The sequence below is a fragment of the Carlito syrichta genome, unplaced genomic scaffold (assembly GCF_000164805.1).
Source record: "Carlito syrichta isolate Samal-C Ts95f unplaced genomic scaffold, Tarsius_syrichta-2.0.1 Scaffold287651, whole genome shotgun sequence".
NCBI classification, from domain to species: domain Eukaryota; kingdom Metazoa; phylum Chordata; class Mammalia; order Primates; family Tarsiidae; genus Carlito; species Carlito syrichta.
In genome coordinates, this window is record NW_007231747.1 from 617 (window position 1) to 28,081 (window position 27,465).

The 27,465-nt window shown below is 36.4% G+C and overlaps 1 protein-coding gene across 1 annotated transcript; it reads right to left on the reverse strand.

The window, feature by feature from the left end:
* Positions 1–712: 712 nt before the first annotated feature.
* Positions 713–25,773, reverse strand: SLC2A13 (solute carrier family 2 member 13). Its single transcript, XM_008052899.2, has 3 exons — positions 25,749–25,773; positions 21,522–21,681; positions 713–935 (listed from the first exon to the last, which is right to left on the reverse strand). The coding sequence occupies exons 1-3, from the start codon at positions 25,771–25,773 to the stop codon at positions 719–721; spliced, it is 402 nt and encodes a 133-aa protein (XP_008051090.2). The 3' UTR covers positions 713–718.
* Between the last annotated feature and the right edge of the window lie 1,692 nt (positions 25,774–27,465).

Below are 27,465 nucleotides of genomic sequence, written 5' to 3' on the forward strand. Positions count from 1 at the left end.
TTCTCCCATCATTTATATCCTTCAAATCAGCTACTCAAATCACACTGTCAAGATTACAGATCATGTCTCAGAATTTTCTGTAAATCTCTACAGGATTTCTTCTCTGAAAATAAGCTCATTAACATAAATTAACAAGAAACTTTCTTTTCCTGGTTTGCTGAAATTTTGAATTAGACACCTAATTAAACATTTGAATAAAAACAGGGAAACACAAAATTATTCCAAAACTAGCACGAGGTGTTCATATTCTTTAGAAAAATTAGTATGGAAATTAATGTAACACATGTAAATGAGGTATTTATGTTTTTAATTAAGGTTATTTATTTTGACAATAATTCACACTATGACTTATAATTAATAACTGAAGGTCAATAATGTATATATAATTATATATCTGAAGTATTTATATATAAATACATATATACCCAAAAATAAATGCACACACACAAAACAGTAACAATGTCAAATATATCTAATTTAGAAAGAATAAAAGAGACTGCAAATATAGAAGTAGTAGTTATTTCTAACAATATCAATATGGGGGCTATAGTCTTCATTCTTTCATAATATTATTTATTGCTTTAAAAATTAAATATACTTATTTTGGTTTGGCTATATGAATAAAAACCATTACATCATTTAACAATAGTACATAATACTAAACAAATACAATGTCTAAATAAAATCACTATTCAGTTTTAAAATTCATGTGTGAGATCTACATACCTGAACCAACCTCTTTTTCTTCTTCTTCAATGTTGTTTTTGATGCTATCATATTCTTCATCAATGGTCTGGTTACCACGCATCTGAGATAAAATTCTACGGGCCTTCTGTGTCTGTCCTTTCTGAATAAGCCATCGAGGACTTTCCGGCAAAAAGAGAAAGCCAAAGAACTGTATAACTGCTGGAATTGCTGCGAGTCCCAACATGTACCTGCAATAAGAAATACAAATTTATTGTAAAATTTGGTCTTATTAGTACTGAGTATGTGCTCACCATATCATATCTAAATTTAAATTAGTCAGAATTATTTTCTTTTTATTATATATGTGTGTATATGCATGTGTCACAAGACAGAAAGGATAATCTTAACCTATAGTAAAAACTGAAAAATTAGAAAAATCTAATATTTATCTCTCACACAAGTCACGATGAAAAAGAATGGGCAAAAGTCACAATAATTATATATACACATTCTGAACCAAACACTTTCAAGTGGAAACCTGTACAAATCTAGGACATGACACTTGGATGTTTTCAGTTGATCCAAGGTCCCTGAGTGTATTCCAAGGTAGAGTCTTCATAATAGACCCCAGAAAGCCATATTCCATTTCTGTAACATGCCAAACTGATATTTACAAATCAATGATAAGTCTCCTGATTCGGGATACTTAAGCTATTCTACCTTTTAAGCTATTCTAAACCCAAAGTACAGATGCCTTAAAAGCTCCAAAGATATAGCTCATGAAATAAGTCTGCTCTTTTCCATGCAATTTCATTTCAATCTCAAAAATAGTAGAAGAAAAAATGTAATTTGTCACATGGATGGTGAGAATACCTCCTAGTACAAACTACAGACTAATACTACATGTGGAAACAGAAAAATTAAGATTTATAAAGTAAACAAAGCACTTATAAATACTGACTAAATGAATCACATGGTCTACAGTATTATAAGAAATCTTATTAGAAGGGTTTTATACTTTACTCCATGGATTGTGATAATTACATCAACACTTAATCACTTCTTCCTCTGCTCACCCACAGAACAGTTTCCTAACCTCAATTTATATTACTGTACCCTGTATTATAATAAATTATGTATCTGTCCCAGTCGATTGCATAATATTTAACTTTGTATTCAGCCCAACACCTAGTAAAGTCTCTCACACACAGCAGGCATTTAATGTTTTATGAAATGATACAAAAGCAGCTATATACATAAATTTTCTGTATTACCTAAAGAGAAAATATGCTTCAGATTCATCTAGCAATATTTTATGTGACAACTCTTCTGGATCATTTAGTTCTGCAAACTTAAAAATTTCGTAGGCCAGGTTCGGTAGCTCAGCCTGTTATCCCAGCACTTTGGGAGGCTGAGGCAAGTGGATTGCCTGAGCCTGCAGGTTCAAGATCCACCCGGGCAACTTGGCGAGACCTCATCTCTACAATAAATCAAAAATTAGCCAGGCGTGGTAGTGCACACTTGTAGTTCTGGCTACTTGGAAGGCTGAGGCGGAAGAATCACCAGAGCCCAGCAGGTTGAGGCTGCAGTGGCTGGGAGCATGCCACTGCACTCCAGTCTGGGTGACAGAGTGAGACTCCAGCTCAAAAAAAAAAAAAAAAAATAGTAATTCCTGGTAACCAAGTCATTAATTGTTCTACATATAACTAGACCTTCTCTTCTGGAACAGTCTTCAGATAAGAGCTAGAGAGATCAGCTCACACAAATGTGTATTTGTCGCCTCTTCTCCTTAAGATGTTAACTTGTTAAAAATCAAGTCTGTTATTTAAATGTTTGTTTCATTGCCGTAAATGATTAAAATTTCCATCTGAGCTGTGTTCTCACAAAGAATTTCAAGTTCTTTTATATTGTCAACCATTTAAAAGAAAGGCAACAAAAAAGGTAGACACTAAATACACTGGATTTGGAAATAAATGTTAAAAGGCCTAAAGTTGAAAATCTTTGTTTCATTTCTCTACACAATTAAGATTAATCTACAATTAAGATTAAAGAGCTGCAGAGAATACTTCAAAAAGGCATTTGAAATGAACACAGAAACAGAGTCATTTTCAGTTCCAAAGATAATACTCACATAATACTTTTCACCCTACTACTATACGCTATTAAACCCAGGATATTTTAATAACAATTTTTTTTAAATAGAAGAAAAAAGAGAAGACAAAACAAAAATACAGACATACATGTGTATTAGTCTATTTATTTATTTATTTTTATTATTTGTGTGTGTGTGTGTGTGTGTGTGTGTGTGTGTGTGTGTTGGAGTCTCACTCTCCCACCCAGGCTGGAGTGCAGTGCCATGCTCATGGCTACCAGTCTCATCTTTCCAAGAACTACAGGCATGTACCACCATGCCTGGCTAATTTTTTTATTTATTATAAAGGCAAAGTCTTGCCAAGTTGCCCAGGCTGGTATTGAACTCTGGGCTCAGACAATACTCTTGCTTCACCTCCCAAAGTGCTGGGATTATAGGCATTAGCCACCGCACCAGGCTTGGTCTATGTTTTAAGTGAGTGACAGAAGATAGACTAGGCTCCAGTCGTTTGAAACCTGTAAATCCCATGAGTCTAGACCTAAAGTGTACAATTCAGTGCCCTATACTAAGTTGGAGAAAAGGAATTCAGTCTTTAAGGATATTAAAGCTTCTTTCCAGAGACTAGTCAAGAAAAAAAATGAGTTTTGTTGATGTTTTTAAAAAATGGGGGGGGTCCTTCTGGCATGCTATGGCACAATCATAACCTACTGCAGGCTCAAGTGATCCTCTCATCTCAGACTTGTGAACAGCTGGCACTATAGGCTGATGCCAACACACCCAGCTAATTTTCTTTATTTTTTTTAAGAGACAGAGTCTCACTATCTTCCCCAAGCTGATCTCAAACTCCTGACCTCAAGCAATCTTCCTCCAGAGTAAGCGGGGATCACAGGAGTGAGCTACTGAGCCTGGCAAAATGAAGCAACACATACATTTATATCCTTCACTTCTCTTATAAAGTATAGAAGGAAAACAAGGGAGCATACTTCAGTATATTTTAATTACTTTTCAAGATGAAAAAACTACTTTGATATAACTACAATATACAAGATCAGAGGTGGCCATGGTATATGATGAAGAGAACCAGGAACAGATCTGGGTGTCACCTCAGCTTTGAGCATACTAACCAAAAGAACCTAGTCAAGTTACCTGACATCTTCACACAAAGGAGACAGTTTCTGTTTCCTAAGACTTCTGGGAGAATTAAGCGAACTTAATTCACTTTGTCAGTACCCAGCAGAGAGGATACTCAGCAAAAAATGTTTTACCTTCCTGAACTTCTAACCAAGCAATCAATTAAAACTTTTCTGTTCTGGCTGTATCACCCACCCAAATTTTCAGCAGGCAGAACTAACCAATTTCTTTCCTGAGTAAAAATTGTTCCTGTGATGATGTGCAGATTGGAGAAAAGGAAAAAATAAATAAGAGGTTGTTTTGTCGTGGTACTGATAAACATTTTAACATGAGACTAAAAAAGCAGGATTTCTATAAACTAAGTTAGGGCAGTATTGGAGACTAAGCATTAGTCCTCTAAATCCACAGAAATCAGGAATCAGATAAATGACAGAGAATTGAGATAAACTAAGGTAGGCAGTCCCTATACAAGGAAGTAGTCCCCTATTGATACGAAAGATCGCATAATTATAAATTAAATCAATGTTTCTAAGTCCTGGATTCACATTAGAATCACAGGGGCTTTTAAAACACACCAGTGTCCAGGCCCTACTCTCCCCCAGGGATTTTGATTAATTGGTCTGGGCTTTGGGCCCAGGGAATTCTATTTTATTAAAAGCTCTCCAGGTGGTGCTAATGTGCAGTTGGGGCTGAGAACCAGGGCTCTAAATGTTTTAAAAACCCAGGGGGTGAAAATAAACAAGCACCCAAGATCTAGACCCTAAGGCAAAAGTCATTTATCTTCTGGAGGGAAGGCAGCATACAAAGGGAAAACAGGCTGAGGCAAGTAAAAATGACAATGGTTTATGAGTTCTAAAAATCTTTAGTATATTCTATGCCCTCTTAAAATCACTCACCAAAAGAGAAAGTCTTATTTTTTTTTAATCCATTATTTTATTTTATTTATTTATTTTTAACTTTTACATTTTTTATTTTAAAATCGTGGGGTACAAAGACAAAATTTTCTAAATGTGACGTTAACAGATGAACTATCTTTTCTGGCACAGCTAGCATAACCAGCTCCGGCCTACCAGAAAACTCAGAAGGTGCTCTCTAAGGGACAGTATGTTTTCAAATGGCATGACCAGGCCAGCTATCAATGAAGGAGAACAAGCCCATCTATCTCACCTCCGGTTCAGCCTTCTCAGTTCCAAGAACCAAAGCTGTGTGAATCAAAGATCCTGCGTTCCTGGGGGCCAGACTCCCTGACATGGCTCAGTGGAGCAGGCCTGCTGAAGTCTCCATCAGACAACCAGGTGACTTACACCACAACAAACAGATCCTTCATAAGAACTGGACATCTGTTATTTGGTCATTCTTGGTTTATAGGAATCATGTTACTCTCATCTATGTAACTAAAGAGAAGTACCATCTAAATCTGGCTATTTAAGACAGAAGTTCGCAGTTCGTGATAATTGTCCCTTTCTCTGAACTGACAACATGGATTAGCATGCTACTTATATTTACTAGTTCCAGAAGGACGACTGAAAAAAACTACCTGAATGTAGCTTGGACATGCAATCATTTAACAACAATAATAACAGTAATAGTAATAGCTAATATGTAGCATCAGTTACTGTGTGCCAAGAACTGTTCAGAAGACTTATGATACATGAACTCCTCCTATGTCTTCACAATAACCCTGTGAGGTGGGCACCATTTTTATCCCTACTTTACAGACAAAGAAATGAGGCACAAAAAAGGTACATGCTAGTTAATATGCCATAAAACTATGATTAAAATCCAGGCAGTGTGGCTCCTCTAATAAATGTTTATTGCAAGTCAAGATATATGAAATGTTCAATAACTGCTTGACAATTAACTCTACAGAACTCACAAAAGGGGGGGTTAATTTCCCTTAGCTTCATGTTTAAAGAATTCTGAGGCTACCTTTGGAAGTATTCTTATCTCACCTCTGTTAAATGCAGTAAAACACTGCAGCAATAACAAAGTAAAGAGCTGGCTGGGTGCCGTCATTCCCAGTAGTGCCCAGCACAGTGCCTGACACAGTAGCACCCCCTGAGCTGGGTAACTGCAAGCTGAATTTAACTAATACAGAACTGCTAGCAGCAAATATAACATTCTATTTTTTTTTTCTCAGTACCTATCCTTATCAAATCAGGACTCCCTAAGAGCATTACTAAAAAAAAAATTGACTATTAATGAAAAGAAAATACCTCCTGTGTGAGGGTAAACTTGTACTGCTTATTTTGAATACCGTGCCAAACTAAGGTGTTTTTTTTTGGATATTTTTTAAAATCACTGGAAGCAAAAAATTTTGACTTGCAAGATTTAATCCTTTTAAAATATTTTATATGACAAATATGATAGATCTAAAGTTGCTTTCTCTACACTTTATTTTTAATCTCTGCTCCCATAGGTCATTCCGAGCCTCACTTCCCCTGAAGGGAATTGTGCAGGAGTGAAGAACTGTATACCACTTTCAGCTGTTTATTTCTCCCTTCTGTTCTTCCTTAAATTCCCAAATGACATGAAAAGGTTGCCAATGCCTTATCATGGAAGATCCATATGATCTATGGTTTTAATTGTAAGTAAAGCTATAACAGAAAAACTATCATAGCTAAGGGAATTTGATTACAATGTTAAGTTTGAAAGCAACTGCATGCAATAGTTTTTATAGCCCTTGAGGAGCTAAATTCTACTAAAGGAAGATACTTTTGACTTTGAAAGGCATAGTAAAGGTTTTCAGTCACCATAGTCAGTTCACCAATTATTCTCCTCATAGGCCATGAGAGCGTGAAAGCAAAGTTCAATAATCACCTCCTTACTGGTTTCCCAAACACATGTTGTAAACTGTATATTTCCAAATCAAATCATCAACTTTTTAGGCCCAGAAAATCTTGGTATTTTTTGAAACACTAAGATTGGCTCATTGACAGTCTCTGAAACTCTGTCCTGAGTACAGTGAGACTTTTTAGCGATATTATCTAATAATATCCAATACTGTCTTATAATAAACTGGAAAAAAATCAGGTGATAAAACTGTATTTGTAATTCCAATTAAGGTTTATTACCATCCTGCCTTCTAGTCTGCATTCTGTTTATATCCATTTGTTATTGATTAACAAATCATATCCATGTTGCCTATTCTGAATAGCTCAAATAAATTACGGGAATATCATACATGTTAAGATGCTTTATTCTTTAAAATTCTACAGCTTCAAATTGGTATCCTTGCACATATAACTATAAATAAACTCTAAATCTTTTTTCTTGAAACAGTTCACTGAAAATAAACAGTTAGCAATAGAATCAGTAGATTCTTTGAAAATGTTACCTAATGAAGATTTATTGTTTGCTTGAAAAGATAAGCCAACATTCCTGTGATTTCTCTGAGCTGTTATCCGGCTGTTTACCCAGCAAGCATCTCCTGATGTACGTTAAATGCCAAACACTAAGCTAATAACTAAGCGTCATGAATAAACTTACCTAGAAATGATACTGTGTAAATATGAAAACATCCCCCAAGCTGGAACTTTCCAACGATAAACAGGACAGTGGAAAATCATTTTCCTCTTAAAAAAGCAAGCCGGGCTCAGTGGCTCAGCCTGTAATCCTGAGCCTTTGGGAGGCTGAGGTGAGTGGATTGCCTGAGCCCGCGGGTTTGAGACCCGCCTGGGCAGCGAAACCTCAACTCTACAATAAAAATAAAAATTAAAAAAATCAGCCGGGCGTGGTAGTGCATGCCTGTAATTCCGGCTACTTGGAAGGCTGAGGCGGAAGGATCGCCGGAGCCCAGCAGGTCGAGGCTGCGGTGGCCGGGAGCAGCCACTGCACTGCACTCCAGTCTGGGCGACAGAGTGAGACTCCAACTCAAAAAAAAAAAAAAGCATACATAACCCAAACCCCTTCAAACTCATCCAAAAACACTGTTCCCTCAGTCTTACATCCAGAGGTACCAAACTACCTTGTCCAATGTTCCTATGAATTTTACTTTTTTCATAAATTTAAGTAATATTACTAAAAGATCTCTATCCTTGGATTTACAAAATAAATGATCACCATTATATGTCAATATCAAGAATGTTACAAAACATGTTCACCAAACAAATTATGATTTATGTAGTATATTTCTACTGAATGCAAAAGTTTTAGATACAAAAAGATAACACTCAATTTAGTCACCTGCAATAGTTAAGTTATAGCAACTTACTTGATAATATATTTTCAAATTTTAGTTCATGCTTCACAACTCCATTTTAATAGATAAGAAATTGAAATAAGAAAACACTGCCAAATTGCGATGCCAGGCTGGTAAGTTAATTTTCCTCTGCCACTAAGGATCCTGAAGAACATCGACACTAATGATGGATACAATTGATAACCTGATGGCAGTTAGAGAATAAGCATGAAACCACAGCAGGAGGTGCATAAGAAAAAGAATCCATGTGTCACAGTTGGAATACTTCAAGTTAAAAGCAGATGACACATGATCAGCAAATGACCAGTTTGCTGCATTACCTAGAGAAAGATTCTGCGTAAACTTGTAAGAATAAAAAAAATCACTGCCAAATAAATAAACAAAACAAAATACTAACTCTACCTACATAGCTTAGGGGAAAACCTCTCAAAGTATTCTGATATCAGTTATAACTTAAGTGGCTTGGCCAAAGTTATTCAGAGTGTCCTGATGAGAGTAGAAGCAGCAAAATATGTTCTGACAGAATAAGATGTGATGTTACTTAAATCAATGTATGTGGCATTTTGCACAAATATTAGGTAGTTTTAAACTATATGGTAAAATATGTTAAGACCTGCACAAAATTCACTGTACTGTTGCTAAAAATAATGGACTTACACCTTATATATACGTATATTCTTTATTTTTTCAGACTCTGAGAATCTGCCATATATGAAAACCTCTAAACTACAGATTAGAGAAAAACAGTAATGGTCAACAGACATCCCTCTCTTCAAGGAACCAATACCCTAGTAACCATAAAAACTAAAATAGATTTATTTAATTGCTATTGTGGGGCTAAGTATAGGCACAGTGTAGGAACAAGGCAAGAAGAGCTACTTCAACAGAGGCTATTTAAAAAGGTTTCATGGTAGGAATAACTTACATTATTCATTGGTCAATGCAGAAAAGGAATATATTGGAGAAAACCAACATAAGGTTCAAATTAATTTTTAGGTAAAATATATACACAACAAAATGCAGAGATCCAGTGTATACCCATTCTGAGTTTTGAGGAACTACATCCACCCTTGCAACTACCAGCCCAATCAAGAAACCCAACACTTCCATTATTCCAGAAAGTTCCCACATACCCCTTTTGCAGTCAATCCCCACTGCCATAGACAACCACTGACTGAATTTCTGTCCCCATTTTTTATTCTGCACACCAGTGAGCTTCATATAGAATCATGGAAAATGTACTGCTTTTTGTCTAGCTTCTATCCTTACTTACCAAACTGTCTTGATTACTTTAGTATTAAAGTCTTGAAATCAGACAGTGAATCCTCCCACCTTGTTCTTTAAGACAGTTTGGCAATTCCAGGTCTTTTGATTTTTCATATAATGTTTAGAATCAACTTGTCTGACTGAATGAGTGTACATGATGGCAGTGGATATTTCCGCCTTGCAATTGATCATAAGGGAAAGTATCGTTTTTTTACCACTGAGTATAAAGTTGGCTGCAGATTCTTTTGTGTGTGGATAGCCTTTTCTATTAAATTTGCTGAAAGGTTTTATCATAAATGAATGTTATTCTGTCATTTTTCCTACACATATTGCGATGACCATATAGGTTTTCTTTCACTGAATAATTTCAATATGGGGGCTTGCATGGATTAATTTCTATGCTAAACCAACATGACTTTCCTGGAAAAACGGACTTGGTCATAATGCAATCTCCTTTTATATACTACTGGGCTCAATTTCACTAATACTTTGTCAAGGATAATTTTTGGTTTGTGTTCAAATTGGTCCAGAATTTTATTTTCTTGTAACAGTTTAGGCCATAATATTAGAATTATGCTGGCTTCAAAACAGTTGGGAAATGTTCCTTCCACCTCTGTTTTTATAAAGCTTTTGTTTATGGTTGAAGCTATAATTTCTTTAAATGCTTTACAGAATTCACCAGTAACACTAACTGGGCCTGGAGTTTGCTTTGCAGGGAAGTTATTAATAATGATTCAACTTAGTTAATAAATACAGGAATGCTGAGCTTTTCCATTGTATCTTGTGTCCATTTTTGGCAAGCTGTGATTGTCAAGTATATCTAAGCTGTTGAATTTACTGGCACAAAGCTGTTCAGAGTATTCCCTTATAACAAAGCTGTTCAGAGTATTCCCTTATAACGTTATCCTTATAATATCCATAGAATTGATATTTCCCTTTTTATTCCTGATACTGATTATCTGTGCTTTCTCTTTTTCTTCTTAATCAATTTAGTCAATCATAGTCAGTTTATCAATTGTATTAATCTTCTTTTCAAAGAACCAACTTTGTTTATTGTCATTGTTACACTGACTTCTCTTATCCTTATTATTTCATTCCTTGTTTTCTTTGGGTTTAATTTGCTCATATTCTTCAGTTTCTTTTTTTTTTTCTTTCTTTCTTTTTTTTGTTTTTTTTGTTTTTTTTTGAGTTGGAGTCTCACTCTGTCGCCCAGACTGGAGTGCAGTGGCCGCTCCCAGTCACTGCAGCCTCGACCTGCTGGGCTCCGGCGATCCTTCCGCCTCAGCCTTCCAAGTAGCCGAAATTACAGGCATGCGCTACCACGCCCGGCTGATTTTTTGATTTTATTGTAGAGATGAGGTCTCGCTGCCCAGGAGGGTCTCAAACCCACGGACTCAGGCAATCCACTCACCTCAGCCTCCCAAAGGCGCGGGATTACAGGCTGAGCCACCAAGCCCGGCTTCTTCTAGCTTTTTAACATAAAATTTAGATCACTGACTTTAAACCTTTCCTATTCTCTTATATAATCATTTTTAAGCTATATATTTTCATCTAAGTACTGCTTTAGTTGCATTTCAGAATTTTTAAAATATTTTTAAAATGCTGTTATAGTTTACAAATTTCTGGAGATTTTCTGGCTTATTGATATTGATTTCTAAATTAATTCTGCTGTGGCCAGGAGACATAAAACTTCATTTTTTTATATTTATTAAATGTATTGACATTCATGGTTAGGTAGTCAATTCTGGAGAATATCTAATGTGGACCTGAAAAAGAATTTGTATACTGCAGTTGCCAGGTGTAGCAGTCTACAAATTTCAATTCTGACAAGGCACTTAATAAAGCTATACAGTTTTCTATAACCTTACTTTTTATCTAGTTGTTCTATCATTTAAGAAAAGAGAAAATTATAACTTAATTTTTAATTATATATATTTAATGAAATATAATTCTTAATTATATATTTAAGAAAAGATTTAAAATTATATACATATAAGTCTGATTTTTCTATTTTTATTGTGGTACAATACAAATAAAATTTATGATTTTAACCATTTTTAAGTATACAGCTCTGCAGTATTAAGCACACTCCCATTTTTGAGTAACCACCATCTGCTCCGTTTTGCTTTATACATTTTAAAGCTCTCCTATTAGGTAAACTGCACTTTTTTTTAGCATTATTATTTCTGATTAGTTGACTTTTTAAATAATTATGAAATATCCTTCTTTGTCTCTGATAATACTGCCCATCTTGAAGTCTTCCTTGAATGATTATTAATACAGCCACACCAGCTTTCTTATACTTTTTCATATCTTTTCTCATCCTTTTACTTTCAACCTATCTAATAGCATTAAAATATGTCTCTTTCAGATAATGTAGACGTGTTATATTTTTAGTACACAATTTTTTTTACATTTAATGTAATTGTTACTATAACTGGGCTTTAAGTAAACCATTTTGCTATTCACTTTCTATTTGTACCATCTGTTATTCATTGCTGTGTTCTTACTTTCTTGCATTTATTCAGCCTATCTCAATCTTCTGAGTATTCCATTTTAATTCTCATAATGGCTTCTTAGGTGTTTACTGTTGTAATATATTCTAGCGGTTGTTCTAGGGATAAAAACATGCATCTTTACTTAGTCTACTGAGAGATACTACTGTAACATTTCACAATGTACTGTCCCATATTTTTTGCTATTGTCATCATAATACGGAGAGAAGGGTTCAGAGATATCCCATATACCTCCTACTCTACACAAGCCCAGCCTCCTCCATTATCAGCATCCCCCACCAAGATAGTACACGTCTTACAACTGATGAATCTACATTAGCACATCATTATCAACCACAGTCCTAAGTTTACTCTTGGTGCTGTATCGTTTATGGAACTGAACAAATGTATAATGGCATATATTTACCATTATAGTATAACACAGAGTATTTTTACTACTGTATAATTCCTCAGTACTCTGTACACTCTGTCCATGGTTTATCATGGTCATCTTCAGGGAAATTAGAGTTATACAAACTGCTCATTACCAAATCATATTTACTTTTTACCTGAAAAATCAGATAACTGAAGTAGAGGGGAATTTTTATTGCCAGCTTTAGATGCAGTACATAGAAACTTACCCTAATACCTTCTTACTTCTTACTTACCTAATTACCTTCTTTCTGAAGATAACAGCAAAAAATATCTTTTTGCATTTAAGAGTTTTCAAGAATGTTCACAGCCATTAACTAATTTGATCCTCACAATACCATTTTATGACTGCTGGAGCATCAGCTATGTGAGAATATTAGAGCTTAAACTAAATGATACACTATGAAAGCAAGTCTTGATCCCATAGTTCCCACTATATTATACCATCTTTATAAACAGTCTTATGTTTTAATTCTATCAATAATTCAATTACAAATATCTTCAGCTCTAAGATATTTCCTTGTAATCAGACTGTTTACTGCCAACTAATGTATGTGCTATCCAAATCTATGTTTCTTAAAATGGCCACTACATAGATTTTTAAGACAGAGACTGTCTCATATTCTATGATTATATTTCTTACAGAGTCAAGTACAACTGATGTTAGCATAAAATTCTCAGAACACTTTCCGCAGCATAAATTTATTTAGAAATAGCACTCCCTCTTAATTATCATTCTGAGTAGCATCTTATTAATGTGCCTTTTGAAATTATAAAATATTATAGGGGAAGGAGGCTCATCAATTCTTTCACCTAAAAGTAATACTGATTTTTTTTTTTTTTTTTTTTTTAGTTGGAGTCTCACTCTGTTGCCCAGGCTGGAGTGCAGTGGCATGCTCAAGGCCACTGCAGCCTCAACCTGCTGGGCTCAGGTGATCCTTCTGCCTCAGGCTTCCAAGTAGCTGGAATTACAGGCAAGTACCACCACGCCCAGCTAATTTTTTGATTTATTGTAGAGATGAGGTCTCCCCAAGTTGCCCAGGCTGGTCTTGAGTCCCTGGCCTCAGGCAATCCTCTTGTCTTGGCCTCCCAAAGTGCTGGGATTACAGGTTTGAGCCACTATGCCTGGCCTCTCATTTTTTTAAAAAACATTTTCTGAGACTTTGACTAAATAAATCCGAATCTGATACATGATTAAAGAGAGGGCAAAGAATTTCAAGCTCTATCCACACCTACAAAAGACTGGCCTTCCCACATCACCCCCAAACTCTCAGACAGTCATCAAAGCCCTCCTCCCAGCGGCTCTAACTTCTCACTCTTATCCAAACACGAACGACTCTTTCAGACTACAAGACCTTTGAAAATTATATTTCACATGGAAATTCCCTCTCTCTCGCTGTGCCTGGAACATTTTTGTGCATAAAGACAGCTCAAATATCTTTGTGTTGTGAGACTAAGTTATTCACCCTCTTGGGAGTTCCCATAATACTATGTTCATCATCTAACATGCTGAGGAAAAGTCTCTTGCCTTCATTAGACCAGGAGGTGCTTGAGGATAGAACATTTCTTATCTATCTTTCTATCATTAGTACCAAACACAACAATAGTATGCAGTGAGCGCCAAACATCTTTGTTTGAAGGACTGAATCATTTCCATACTAACTGATGACTCCAAAAGTATAACCTCATACCTGTATTCTGGCAGCAGCCTCATAAATAGGTTCCCTCTATCTACCCAAGAGCCAAGAATCCTAATTCATTGTGAGTATCACTGTTATATTAATCTTTGACTTCTATTATGGCATGCTCTACTCAAAAAATAATAGCTTCCCTTTGCCTGTAGATGAAAGTTCAAAGCCTTAGACTAGAATTCACAGACCTCAAGACTCCAGCTCCAACCTCTTGCAATCTCAGGTCTCCTAATCCTGCCCTCTCCTGGTCTACACTCTGTCCCCATTTCCACATCTGTCTACTTAAACCCCACCAATTCTTCAAAGTTTAGCATATCTCACATTGTGTATGTCACAGTTAGCCACAGAAAAATCTGATATAGATGCTGTTAGGACTAATAGCTCGTATTTCTTATTTAACACCTATCAAGTAAATTATGAAATCTGTAAAAAGTCTAGGGCAATCAGACATTTCACAAATGGCTGTACACAGGTTAGTGAGGTAAAATAAGGTAAGCCTAGTCTTAAAAAATTAAATGTATAAATAAAAGAGAGGAATTTAGCCCCTCTGTATATACCCATCCCCATTAATATAAATCACATGATGGCTATAAACTTGTAAATACAGAAACATTTATGTAGAAACCAACCATTCAAGAGAGAGGGAAGAAAGTGACCTGCCTGATACAAAGGAAGGTATGTTACTTTGAGGAAGAAAAACTTTCATGGGCTCAGAAACCAATATTCTTTGTCTTGTTTTTATGCTTCAGAAGAAACATTCATGATTCATAATTTAGTTTTTCAGCTGTCTATAATGTATACATTATTCAGTATAAATTAATGAACTTATATACTGGTTTATAATCAATATCTTTTTACTTTAATTGTCTTTTCCCTAGAGCACAATTTCAGCTCAGTTCAATAAAGATTTACTGAGTATTTACTATGTTCAAGGCCCTTTTCTAGATCTAAAAATGAGTACAAGGTCCATGGCATTCAAGGGTTCAAAAATGAATTAGAGGAGACAGATAAGCAGCTAGTTTAAAATAATATAGTAAGCATAAAAGTGAAGCATTGTACAAAACGTTATGAAAGGACAAAGGCACCAAGGTTCACATGATACATGAGCAGAGATTTACAGAATAAACAGCAGCTGAACCAGCAACCCAGGACAGTGAAAGGAGACATTACGGGCAAAGTGAGCAGAAGGGAAAACAACAACAACAGAAACAGGACAAAGCAAGATGTGACTGGTATATAAAGAGAAGAGGGAGGCAGCACTAGTTACAAAAAGCTTATAAAGCATTCATGAACTGGATATTACAAGCCATGACAAAGACCTTGATTTTTGTCCCTGTAGGAGATGGAGTACTGAAGCATTTTAGCAGCGACATACCCAGATAATTGTTTTAGACAGACAATTGTAGTGGCTATTAAGTTCATTTATTATATATTTTCTAAGGGTCTGCTATATGCCAGGGTTTCATTCAGATATTTAAAAAAGAAAATCTTTGTTAATTTGAGGTGCAGTGAGTAAATCTAACTATGTTCAATAAGATTTTAAGATATTAGCAAAGAAAAGGGCAAACTGTGATAAAACTTTATTACCAATGTTAACTACCAAAATATCTCTGCCATCTTTATAAGCACTATAATATATTAGGTAAAAATCAAATCTTTCTCAACATCATTAGTGATTAGAGAAATGGAAATCAAAAACACAATGAGATGACACTTCACATCCACTAGGATGGCTATAATCAAAAAAATAGATAATAAGTGTTTATTTAGGATGTGGAAAAATTGGAACCCTCATACTTTGCTGGGGGATGTAAAATAGTATAATCACTTTGGAAACAGTCTGACACGCAGGTCCTCAAAAAGCTATATTTAGTTATATGAGAACACACTAATGGAAAAAGCCAGTCATAAAGAACCACATGGTGTTATATAAAATATCTAGAATACACAAATTTTTAGAAACAAAAAGTAGATTAATGGCTGCCTAGGAGATAATGGGAGGGGCTGGAAGGTTAGGAGATGAAGACTAAGAAATGTGAGGTTTCTTTTTGAGGTGATGAAAACGTTCCAAATTTGATTATGATGATGGTTGCAAAGCTCTGCAACTACACTAAAAACCATTTAATTGTACAAATTAAGTGGATGAACTCAATGATGTGTGAATTATATCATAATAAATTTTTTTTAAAAATCAAATGTGAGCCGTGCTCGGTGGCTCAGCCTGTAATCCCGCGCTTTGGGAGGCTGAGGTGAGTGGATTGCCTGAGCCCGTGGGCTCGAGACCCGCCTGGGCAACTTGGCGAAACCGCATCTCTACAATAAATCAAAAAATTAACCAGGCGTGGTAGCGCACGCCTGTAAGGTTCCAGTTAGTTGGAAGGCTGAGGCAGAAGGATCGCCGGAGTCCAGCAGGTCTAGGCTGCTGTGGCTGGGAGCGGCCACTGCACTCCAGTCTGGGTGACAGAGTGAGACTCCAACTCAAAAAAAATCAAATGCGGCTGAGCACAGTGACTCACACCTGTAATCCTAGCACTTTGGGAGGCTGAGGCAGGAGGACAGCTTAAGGCTAGGAGTTTGAGACCAGCCTGGGCAACATAGCAGCACAGCAAGGCTCCATCTCCACCAAAAAAGAAAAAACTTAGCTTGCATGATGGCTGCAACTGTAGTCCTAGCTACTCAGGAGGCTGAGGCAGGAGGATCACTTGAGTCCAGAAGTTCAAGGCTATAGTAAGCTATGATCACACCACTGTACTCAAGCCACCTGGGCAACAACGAGACCTTGTCTCATAAAAAAATAAAAAGTAAATAAAAGAAAAAATCCAATCTTTAATGGTATTTTCAAAATCCTATTTCTCCTTTCCTCATGAAGCCAGATGGCATCCTTCCCAGTACAGAATGTACTATGACAGTGAAGTACCAGAAAAATACCAACATTCAATCTTCTACTGACAATTCATTTTTCTAAAAGAGCTGATTTTCCAGTTGCTCAGAAGAAAACAAATTATTTCTATTACATCCAAACAATAAGGGAACAGAAACCTTAACTCACATGGCACAAATGTAGTCTTTCAACAACATCTAAAACTAATCATCAGGGAGATGCAAATCAAAACCACACTGAGATACCACCTAACTCCAGTCAGAATGGCAATTATCAATAACTCAAAAAATAAGTTGCTGGAGAGGGTGTGGCGAAAAGGGAACTCTTCTACTCTGTTGGTGGGAGTGTAAACTAGTGCAACCTCTGTGGAAAGCAGTGTGGCGATTCCTAAAAGCTCTAAATATCAACCTCCCATATGACCCCACAATCCCCCTACTGGGAATATACCCTGAAGAATTCAAATCACTCTATCAAAAAGATACCTGCACACGTATGTTTATCACAGCATTTTTCACAATAGCAAGAACCTGGAAGAAACCATGCTGACCATCAAAAGAGGACTGGATTAAAAAAATGTGGTACATATAACAGAATGGAATACAACACAGCCATAAAAAAGAACAAAATCATGAATTTCGCAGCAACCTGGATGGAACTAGAGTCTATAATACTGAGTGATCTCTCACAGAAACAAAGATCTGAGTATCACATGTTCTCACTCATATAGTGGACCTTGATCATCCAACGTATTACCATAAGAAAATGACTGACAGTGGTGGGAAATTATGGGAGCGGATGGGATTAATGGTAATAAATATCTGTCTGGGGATGGGGAGACACCTCTTATCAACAAGGGTGCCTGAACAAAGCATATTTGTATACCTAACCCTTAACTGTACCCCACAATATCATAATAAAAAATATTGATTATAAAAATAACAAATAAATTTTAAAAACTAGCAAGTTTTCTGTCAAACAATTTCAACTTCCATGTCTTAATCCAATCACTACTGTAAAAATTATCAATAATTATGGCTTTTAGATTATAAACTCTTAGAAGCAGAACCATGAGGAAGAACGTCAATAGATTAGGAGTAAGAAGACTTGACTCTAATCTCTGCTAAGGAGTAGCCAGGTAGTCTCAGGAAATGTTTCACTTTCTGAACAACAGTTTTGTTGTTTTGTTTTTTTTTTTGAGTTGGAGTCTCACTCTGTCACCCAGACTGGAGTGCAATGGCCGCTCCCAGCCACTGCAGCCTCAACCTGCAGGGCTCCGGAGATCTTTCCACCTCAGCCTTTCAAGTAGCTGGAACTACAGACGCGTGCTACCACACCCGGCTAATTTTTGATTTGTTGTAGAGATGCGGTCTCGTCAAGTTGCCCATGCAGGTCTCGAACCCACAGGCTCAGGCAATCCACTCACCTCGGCCTCCCAAAGTGCTGGGATTACAGGCTGAGCCACCAAGCCCGGCTGAGCAACAGTTTTTAAATCTGCAAAATAGGAATAACACCAGTTCCTCCAGCCTCTCAACATTTTGATTAGAATCAAATGGTATTTGCTACCAGACTCTGAAACTGTTCATCACTATAACGCAAGCTAGTAACTCTGGGAAACTGGGAACTGTAATATAAAACTAATGTTAGTAACTTGAAGTAGAGTTTCAGAAGCAATAAAAATCTAAAAGTGAAACAAAAGCAAACTTAAAATATTCAACTCTTAGAATAAAAGGGACATCTAACTTTAAGATATAAAAATGAGTATAAGAAAGAAACTTTATATAAATAATATTTAGACTCAATTTTCCTTAGGATTTTTGAAACATTACCATAAAAGTGAAGGATTATCTACTATTACAATTGTGAACAAGTTATAATTGCTGACAATTCTAGAGTCTAAAGTTAATGCTAAGAAAGCATTTCAATCTTTATTTGCTTATAACCACATTCCTATTAACCCAGGAGTCAGATGAGGTAAACATACTGCTAAGGATACTAAACAGAGTACACTGACATAGAAAAAATTCACCTTTACAAAAAGTAAATATGTTAGCATGTATACATAACTGAATGTGTATTCATACAAAAAATAAACAGAGTTCAAAGTAATGTGGTTGTTAATGCCTTGGTCTAAATACCAGCCCAACTTAGTTTTCCCATCCTATTATTTTATTTTTTTTCACCCTTGGGCTTGCCAGCATTGCAGGAAACAAGTATGCCAAATGGCTTTACAACAAACATATGCCTCCAACTTCAGCTGGGAACCCCTGGTTACTAGGAAATCATTTCTTTCATCTAGTTCTTTCCCTCTTATGCTTCCTCCCAAAGCAGCTGTCCACATTTACAATCTTTTCTTCTATGCCTCTGCTCTATCCCCTCCAAGCTCCATCCTTACCAATAGAGAAAGCAGAGGCCACAGAATGCTGACTTCCTTCAACCTCCCTTACAACTTACCTGCAGTAGCAGCCATCCTTTATTCATTCATTGGAACAGTAAATAATAATATAATTCTTCATCTACTAAGTATCTGCCATGTACCAAGCACTGGACAAAATACGTTACATATAATTATTTAGAGCCCACAATAATCTTTTAAGTATTTTGGGTCCCACCCTATAGAAAAGTGAGGTTCCGAGGGACTAAATGCCTAGTCTGAGGTTCAGAGCTAACGAGTCACAGAAAACAGATTAGAATTCAGGTCTCTGACTACATCACCCTGCCTTTGAGAGGGGGTCTCAGGCCTGTCCCAGCACCTCCAAGACTTTAATACAGGTAAACTGCATTCATAAGTTTATTTTTATTACTTTATAATCCTTCTCTATTTCTTAACCAGTACAGAGAAAAAAATTTTAAATTGCTATACTTAAGTGAAAAATGTGGCTTATACAACTCTACATGTTACATATTTGAATATGTATCTATATAGTTACATTAATAATATTTTTTAAAAATGTAAATAGATTATTTAGGTCTTCTTAAAGACACGTGAGTCGAAAGATTAACTGACTTCCAATGCTTTTCCAAGAAAAACTCAAAACACCAAGTTATGCTAAGTCATCATCTTCCCTTTCTGCTCATGTACCTAGTAGAAAAGAAAAATGAAATTTCCTGCTTCTTCAGTTTTCCAGTAATCTCTCACTTTTGCAGAATCTGATTTCTTTAAAAGTAGAAAGCAGTTAAGCAACATCTGCAGATAGAGCTACTACTCTTAACAACGGTAGCCGCTGGTGTGTGGTGGCTCAAGCCTATAAGCCCAGCACTTTGGGAGGCCAAAGCAAGTGGATTGCCTGAACCCACGGGTTCAAGACCAGCCTGGACAACTTGGTGAGACCTCATCTCTACAATAAATCAAAAAATAAGCCGGGCGTGGTAGCATACACCTGTAGTTCCAGCTACTTGGAAGGCTGAGGCAGAAGATTGCCTGAGCCCAGCGGGTTAAGGCTGCGGTGGCCATGAGCATGTCACTGCACTCCAGCCTGGGCAACAGAGTGAGACTCCAACTCAAAAAACAAAACAAAACAAAACAATGGTGTCCTCTTTTGAATGGTCCTGACAAAGCAGGCCCTCAATGGCTCACATAATTTTTAATGAAAAATTCCCCAGTTTAAGTCTTTAATGTCTCATCCTAAGTCATGAGAAGTTGTGTGGTTTATTGTGCTTCTTATACTAAGGTCTAATTCCACACACCCACATCATATTGAACCTTTTGTCTTCAGCTGTTATGGATTAACTTCAACACTGTAAGAGCAATGCAAGCAAGGTATTATCCTGTTCAATATTCCATTCCCAGTACCTACACAGAAGTAGATGCTAAATAAACATGTGTTCTAATAAACAGTGGCAGGAAAACAAGTTAGACAATACTGCATAACCTGTAGTGCCTTTTAATAAAATTTCCCTGGAACAGTTACATGAATCTGTCATTCTGAATACTATAAAGATATCAAAATTCAGAACTCATATTTTTAAGTTTCAACATAAGATCAGTTTGTTTTAATAATATTCAGTTTGAATTCATTTTAAAGCAGTTTTAAACTCATTTTTCACATTTCTTTTGATTCAAAATAAACCAAATAAAATAATACAAAGAATTTTTAAACTTACATATATCATTTTATATAGCTAAATCTATACCATTTAAGACTGGGTTTCTTTCAGATCAGAATGTGGCTTCTTAAATCCAAAAAGGATGTAAGTTTTATCTGAAGTTCATAAACAGCTTGTCAATCACTGATAGAATTCAAGAACTCTATACATATTTATCACTGCATTTTTAAACAAATATCGCAAAAGATTGCACACAATGTGAGAAATGTCACGTAAATGCTAAAAAAAAAAAAAAAACCTGCAAATATCAATTCTTAACGGTAGGTTCCAAGTCTATCATTAAAATAAATATCAGCCTTCCGTCCTTTCCCACTGTGAGAGCGCCTCTGTCCTCTCAATAAATCCTGCTTTCTCAAAAAACAAATAAATAAATATCAGCTTCTTGTCTACTTTCAATTTTGCTTTATGCCACCCACCCATAAATTAGCTATAATAATTCAAAATACCCAGTTATATTTTGCCAAGAATTTCTCAATTTTTCACCCATTTCCCAAAATCATTACGTATTTTGAAAAATTAAATGTAAGAACTATTTACAAACCTCCATCCATCCTTCTGGAGATAACTGAAGGCTCCATCAACAACACTTGCAAAGAACTGCCCTCCAGTGATGAAGAGGGTATTAATGGTGACTAATCGGCCTCTTAAATTAGGTGGTGAGACCTCCGCGATGTACACTGGCACTGTCATAGAAGCAATGCCTGTAAAGAAACAATGAAAGGGAAACATAAAACATTTATTCCATTTCTGTTGCTGTTGTAAATATTAATACTAGATTAAGACATGCACATACATGTATAGGCTTGGCTTTCTACTTTAAACAAAGGTTTATCATATACTTAAAGGTTTTATTTATTTATTTATTTATTTATTTTTTGAGTTGGAGTCTCACTCTGTTGCCCAGACTGGAGTGCAGTGGCCACTCCCGGCCACTGCAGCCTCGACCTGCTGGGCTCTGGCGGTCCTTCTGCCTCAGCCTTCCAAGTAGCTGGAACTACAGGCGCGTGCTACCACATCCAGCTAATTTTTTTGATTTATTGTAGAGAGGAGGTCTCGCCAAGTTGCCCAGGCAGGTCTCAAACCCGCGGGCTCAGGCAATCCACTCACCTCAGTTTCCCAAAGCGCGGGATTACAGGCTGAGCCACCGAGCCTGGCTAAGGTTTTATTTATAACTATTGTGTGACTATTGAAGATAAACGAAGAAGCATGTGAAATACTAAACTCTATCATTTTTCACATTATCATTTGAAAGTCTACAAATGAAAGTACCTCTATCTTAGATAACTTTAGAATGCACATAAGTATGTTTTATAATTTCTTGAGTACTGAAAATATAAAAACACTCTCCATAGAATATGATTACTGAAATATTTTTAGTCTATATGGAAATGTAATCAGACAATAGTGAGAATAAAAAATTATCCCAGGCTACATATTAACTATACAAAGTCATCACTTCCAGTAGATGCAACAAAACTTTTAATTGGTTTACAAAGAAGAAATCCATATATAGAGTCACTTTATTCAACTGGCTAGCTGTACATTTCAGAATAAAAGCTTTACGGTTTAGGTATATTTGGTTATACTAGTTTTTTTTCTAAAATTAATGCAGCATTCTCTGTGGCAGCAGTTTGAACTTCACTGATAACCAGAATCACTTTCCTTAAATAAAGTTGCCCTCACGTCACCCGCCCTGGACCTACTAAATAGAAAGCTATAATGGTGGAGGATGGGCCTACCTTGCAAAAATCCTCCAGAAGTGATCTTGAGGTTTACTTTGTATTGAAAAAACTAAAGTTCTATAGTACAAAACTTTGAAGACAATTTGATTCTATAACTAGAAAACCCTAGACAGTAAGTCAAAAACCTCTTCACACTGATAAACAACTTGGGTAAAGCCTTGGGTTACAAAATCAACATGTAAAACACAGTTACATTTCTATACACCAACAACAATCAGGTGGAGAATCAAATAAAAACATAATCCCATTCACAATAGCCATACACAAAAAAATTAAATACCTTGTTATCCAACAAACCAGAGAAGTGAAAAAGCCTTCCCAGTGAGAACTACAAAATGTTGACAAAATAAATCAAGTATTATACAAACAAATGGGAAAACACCCCATGCTCATAGATTGGAAGAATTAATATTATCAATATGTCCATCCTACCCCAAGGCAATCTACAGATTCAATGCAATACTCATCAAATTGACAATAACATTTTCCACAAATTTAGAAAAAATAATATGAAATGCGTATGAAAGCAAAAAAGAGCACAAATAGTCAAAGCAATCCTCAGCAAAAAGAACAAAGCTGGAGGTACCACACTTCCAGACTTTAAACTATATAACAAGGCTACAGTAACCAAGATGGCATGGTACAGAAATAGGTATATGACCAATGGAACAGGATGGAGATGTCAAAAATATAAACATCGTTCCTCAACCAATTCATCTTCAACAAAGATGCCAAAAATATAAACATGGTTCTTCAACCAATTCACCTTCAACAAAGCTAACAACAACAAACATTGTGGAAAGGAAACCATATTTGTAAGTGGTGCTGGGAAAACTGCCCTAGCCACATGCAAAAGATTGCAATTGGACCCCTACCTATCACCAAACACAAAAATTAACCCAATCCAAAATAATTTATTAAAGAAAATCTTGTGCCTCTGTGGCACTTCCAATTTCCTTGTATGTCTGATTATTTAGCCTAAAACCAATTATCTAATCAATACTCACCAAAACTTTAGTGAAAAAAATAAACAGATTACCTAAGAAAATTTAATCTTTTTAAATCTGTAAGACATTATATAAATCAATACTTAGATTAAGCCAGAACATCAATAAGTTGCATAACAGACCCGTATAAAATTGCTATTAATGAACTGATCTTTATAATGGCAAAAAATGGTTTGTGTTGAAGAAATCGCACTAAGAAACTGTGGCTGTGTCTTCTGTACACGGGCTGTTGAAAGTGCTATTTATGACATTCCACACAGCAATAGTCTCAGTAACTAAAAGTAGCATGTTTCTAGAACCGATTTTTGCTCGCTGATAGGCAATATAAATCATAGCTGTCTCTCATTTCCATATTTATGTAGGCAGTCAGAGAGGCCAAACTCTACCCAGTGTTTTGGACTTTGTGGCATTTATTCTGTGAACTAAACTGTCTCTTGATGCCCTAGAAGTCTGAAATTTCACTATTATAAATATATTATTTGCTCTATTTTTATTTGCTTTGTTCCATCTTTGAACAAAGCAAATAAGAAAATAAGTGGACGGACAGACAAGATTTATTGAAATAATATATATTTAACATCTGGAAAATTCACTATATTGTTGTGTAATTGCTGATAGTTATTAAATTTGTACGCAAGTAACACCATTAAGTCTTAGAACCACACACTGTTATTTCCACCAGTGATGTCTGATACTACAGTTCCTATCAACATATGGAGATAATGAAAATAATGACAAGTTTCACAGAATAGTAAGCATATGCTAGTATACTGAGATAGTAAGAAGAGTCTTTACAATTAAATCATCACCTTAAGCAGCTGAAGTTTCCATTTGACTGCTAATCAATTTACTAGCACAAACCACCTCTAAAATGCCCTTCACCTAACTTGGAAAAAGGAAACATTTGCTGCCAATGTTGACAAGTTAATAGTATATTCTTTTTAGTTCTTTTACTATTAAAATATATCAAACTTTCAAAAATCAAACAGCAATTTATCATTTGAATTTGTCTGCTTTGATCTGGCTATAAATAAGAATTTGGCAGCTCTCTTTAGCCACAGCTCTTTACTCAGCCAGCCAGCCCACAATACTGAGCATGGGAAATCAGGACTGTGGTTTTATGCAACACATGCTTGTCAGGAAAAAACAATAAATTTTACTTGATAGAAAATGCAGGGATGTTCTCAGGTCCTTATAAATCTTGATTATTTAAAATAAACACCAGAGCTTTGAAAAGCAACAGGTTCTGGCAAATGGAAAAGACTGAAGAAAGGCAAGGTCTTTGGATTTGGAGTTGGAAAGAACCCTAAGAGACCTTCTATCCAATGAGTGCTTACACTGACTTAACACCATTACAACTCCCTCCATTCTAGTAGCTATCTTACAGGGACTGATTATCTTATTTAATCCTCAGGACAACCCTATAAAAGGGCATCTAATTATCTCCATTTTCCAGAGAAGGACTTTACCCTGGGTCACACAATGAGTAAGTGAAAGAATGGGAATTTAAACCAGAAAGCAAGAGCCCCAAATCCAATTTTGATGGTACAAGCTGTACTGACTGGTTGTCACAGATGAGGTTGGGCCCTAGAACCATTGGGTTTCAATTTCAACCTTGCCACTCACCACCTGGTTATGTTTGAATAACTTACATAATCCTCCTGGGTCTCCAGTTCCTCATCTATAAAATGGGAAGAATAAAAGTAACTACTCCATACAGGTTGAGAGGATTCAATGAGTTAATAGAATAAAACACTTAAAGGCATGCCTAGCATAGAGAAGGTAGTCAGTAATATGAGGAACCATTTTTATTATCTCCAGGTATGAGGCATCCCAACCCTTTCAATTCAGTTCAACCTGTGGTAGGTACTGGGATTATGGGAAAGTATAAAAATAAACAAAATGAGTTCCCTACAAAGGAAACTACACCCAAGCCCTACTCATAAAAACATACAATCAAATAAGTAACTCCAAAATAACATGGTGTGGATCACAATGAAACTACACACTGAGTTCTACCTTGTGAAGTTGACAAGTGCTTCATGCTGACGGTGGTTTAGGTGGTAGCTAGGAAATAATGGGCAGATGGTACTACATGGAAGAGCATGAACTTCAAAAAAACATAAAATGACATGGGTTTTCTCAGAGATCAATAAAAAGTGTGAGGCAGAATATGTGTGGAGATGAGATGGGAAAGACAGAGAGAGCCCAGAGAGTGGAAGCAGCATCCATTAATCAGTAACTTTTCGTTGAATACTAGATCTGAGCTAGATACTAAGTTAGTAATCACTCTGAAAACAATGCTAAAGGAGACAGACATGTGCTCTCACTCATGAGGCTTAGGATCCGCACCTAGCGGAGTGGGTCTCACCCAAGGAGATGTGTTGGGAACATAAGCCAGCAGCAAAGGGCCTGGCTCGACCTGAGGAGTCAGAGAGGCCTTGGATGAAGAAGTCATATTTAAGCCAGGATCTGTGAATGAGTAAGCGAGAGCTAGGTTGGGGACAGGAAAGTAGGGTAGGTAGGAGTGGGGAGGTACGTCAAACAATCAGGCCAGCTTAGACACAGGCCTTGAGGCAGGAAGAAATGCATCCTGCTGGGGAAGTGTGACTATTTTTAGAGAATGAGACAGGAACCAACTGGATTATAAAGGACCTCAGAGGACAAATTAAGGGCTTGATACTCAGAAGACTTTGAATAGCATAAAGGAGGAAAAGGCATGATCAGGTTCATAAAGGATGATTTTATGGATGATTTAAAGGATGATTCCTTTAAAGGATGATTCTGCTTGGAGTATGGAAAATTGATTGCAGGGGAGCAACAAGTACAGCGGCAGCAATGGAGATGGAGTGAAGTGGAGAGATTTGAGAACTATGTCTTTAGTATCGAGGCTAAAGAGAACTTGGATGGGATGTGAGGGACAAGGCAGGCAGGCAAGGATGATGTTCAGATGTCAGGAATAAGCAACTAGATGCATGACAGGCAGTTTATACAAAGATAAGGAGGAGGAAAAAGTAAGTTTAGGTAGAAGATGATGTCAATTCATAGATTGAATCAGAGATGCTTTGTGAAATATACAAGTAGAGAGTAAGCAGACTGCTTCATAATTTTGCTGGGAATATAGATTATTTATATGTGGTTCCACCCCACATACCCAATGAAGTCTTTGCCAGAATAATTAACCTCCCTTTCCGCCCTTATCCTCAAGGGAGGATTTGGTCTTTGTCAGTCTAGTTCTTGAGTTCTTATCATGATAGGAAAAATAGGGTAGGAGGAAAAAACATGGGCAAATGATCTGGTTTTGGGGGAGAAATTCAGATGAAAAAGACTGGAAAGAGTTGTGAGTGAGAGGCTCAGGGTCAGTTTGGAGAAAATGGAGGCCTGTTACAAAGGAAGTAAACTTTGACTGGGGAAGCAGGGGGATTGCAACGATTTTAAGAAATATTAATGAGTTATAACCTACATGCCATCATACTCTCCAACAGACAAAAGTTAAGAAGAGTACTGCTTTTCAATTGCTTTTAGTTGCTGTGTTTCTGTGTTTCTTTAAATGCAACATCTGAGATTGGGCCAGATAGGGCTTGGGAGGTATACAAATAACTAGAGCTTAAAAGAAGTTCATAACTGAAACTGCAGAAACAGATAAACCATGGACCACGAGGCCAGGCGCAGTAGCTCACACCTGTAATCTCAGCTTTTTGGGAGACTGGAGCAGGAGGACTTTGAGCCCAAGAGT

What these genes read in the sequence shown, in the direction of transcription:
- SLC2A13 (XM_008052899.2), bottom strand. Translation starts at nt 25,773, where the DNA reads ATGAAGCACTTGTCAACTTCACAAG. An exon ending in GCACTTGTCAACTTCACAAG is followed by an intron (nt 21,682 to 25,748) that starts GTAGAACTCAGT and finishes GTTTCTTTACAG; the next exon opens with GCATTGCTTCTATGACAGTG. An exon ending in CTCCAGAAGGATGGATGGAG is followed by an intron (nt 936 to 21,521) that starts GTTTGTAAATAG and finishes TTCTTATTGCAG; the next exon opens with GTACATGTTGGGACTCGCAG.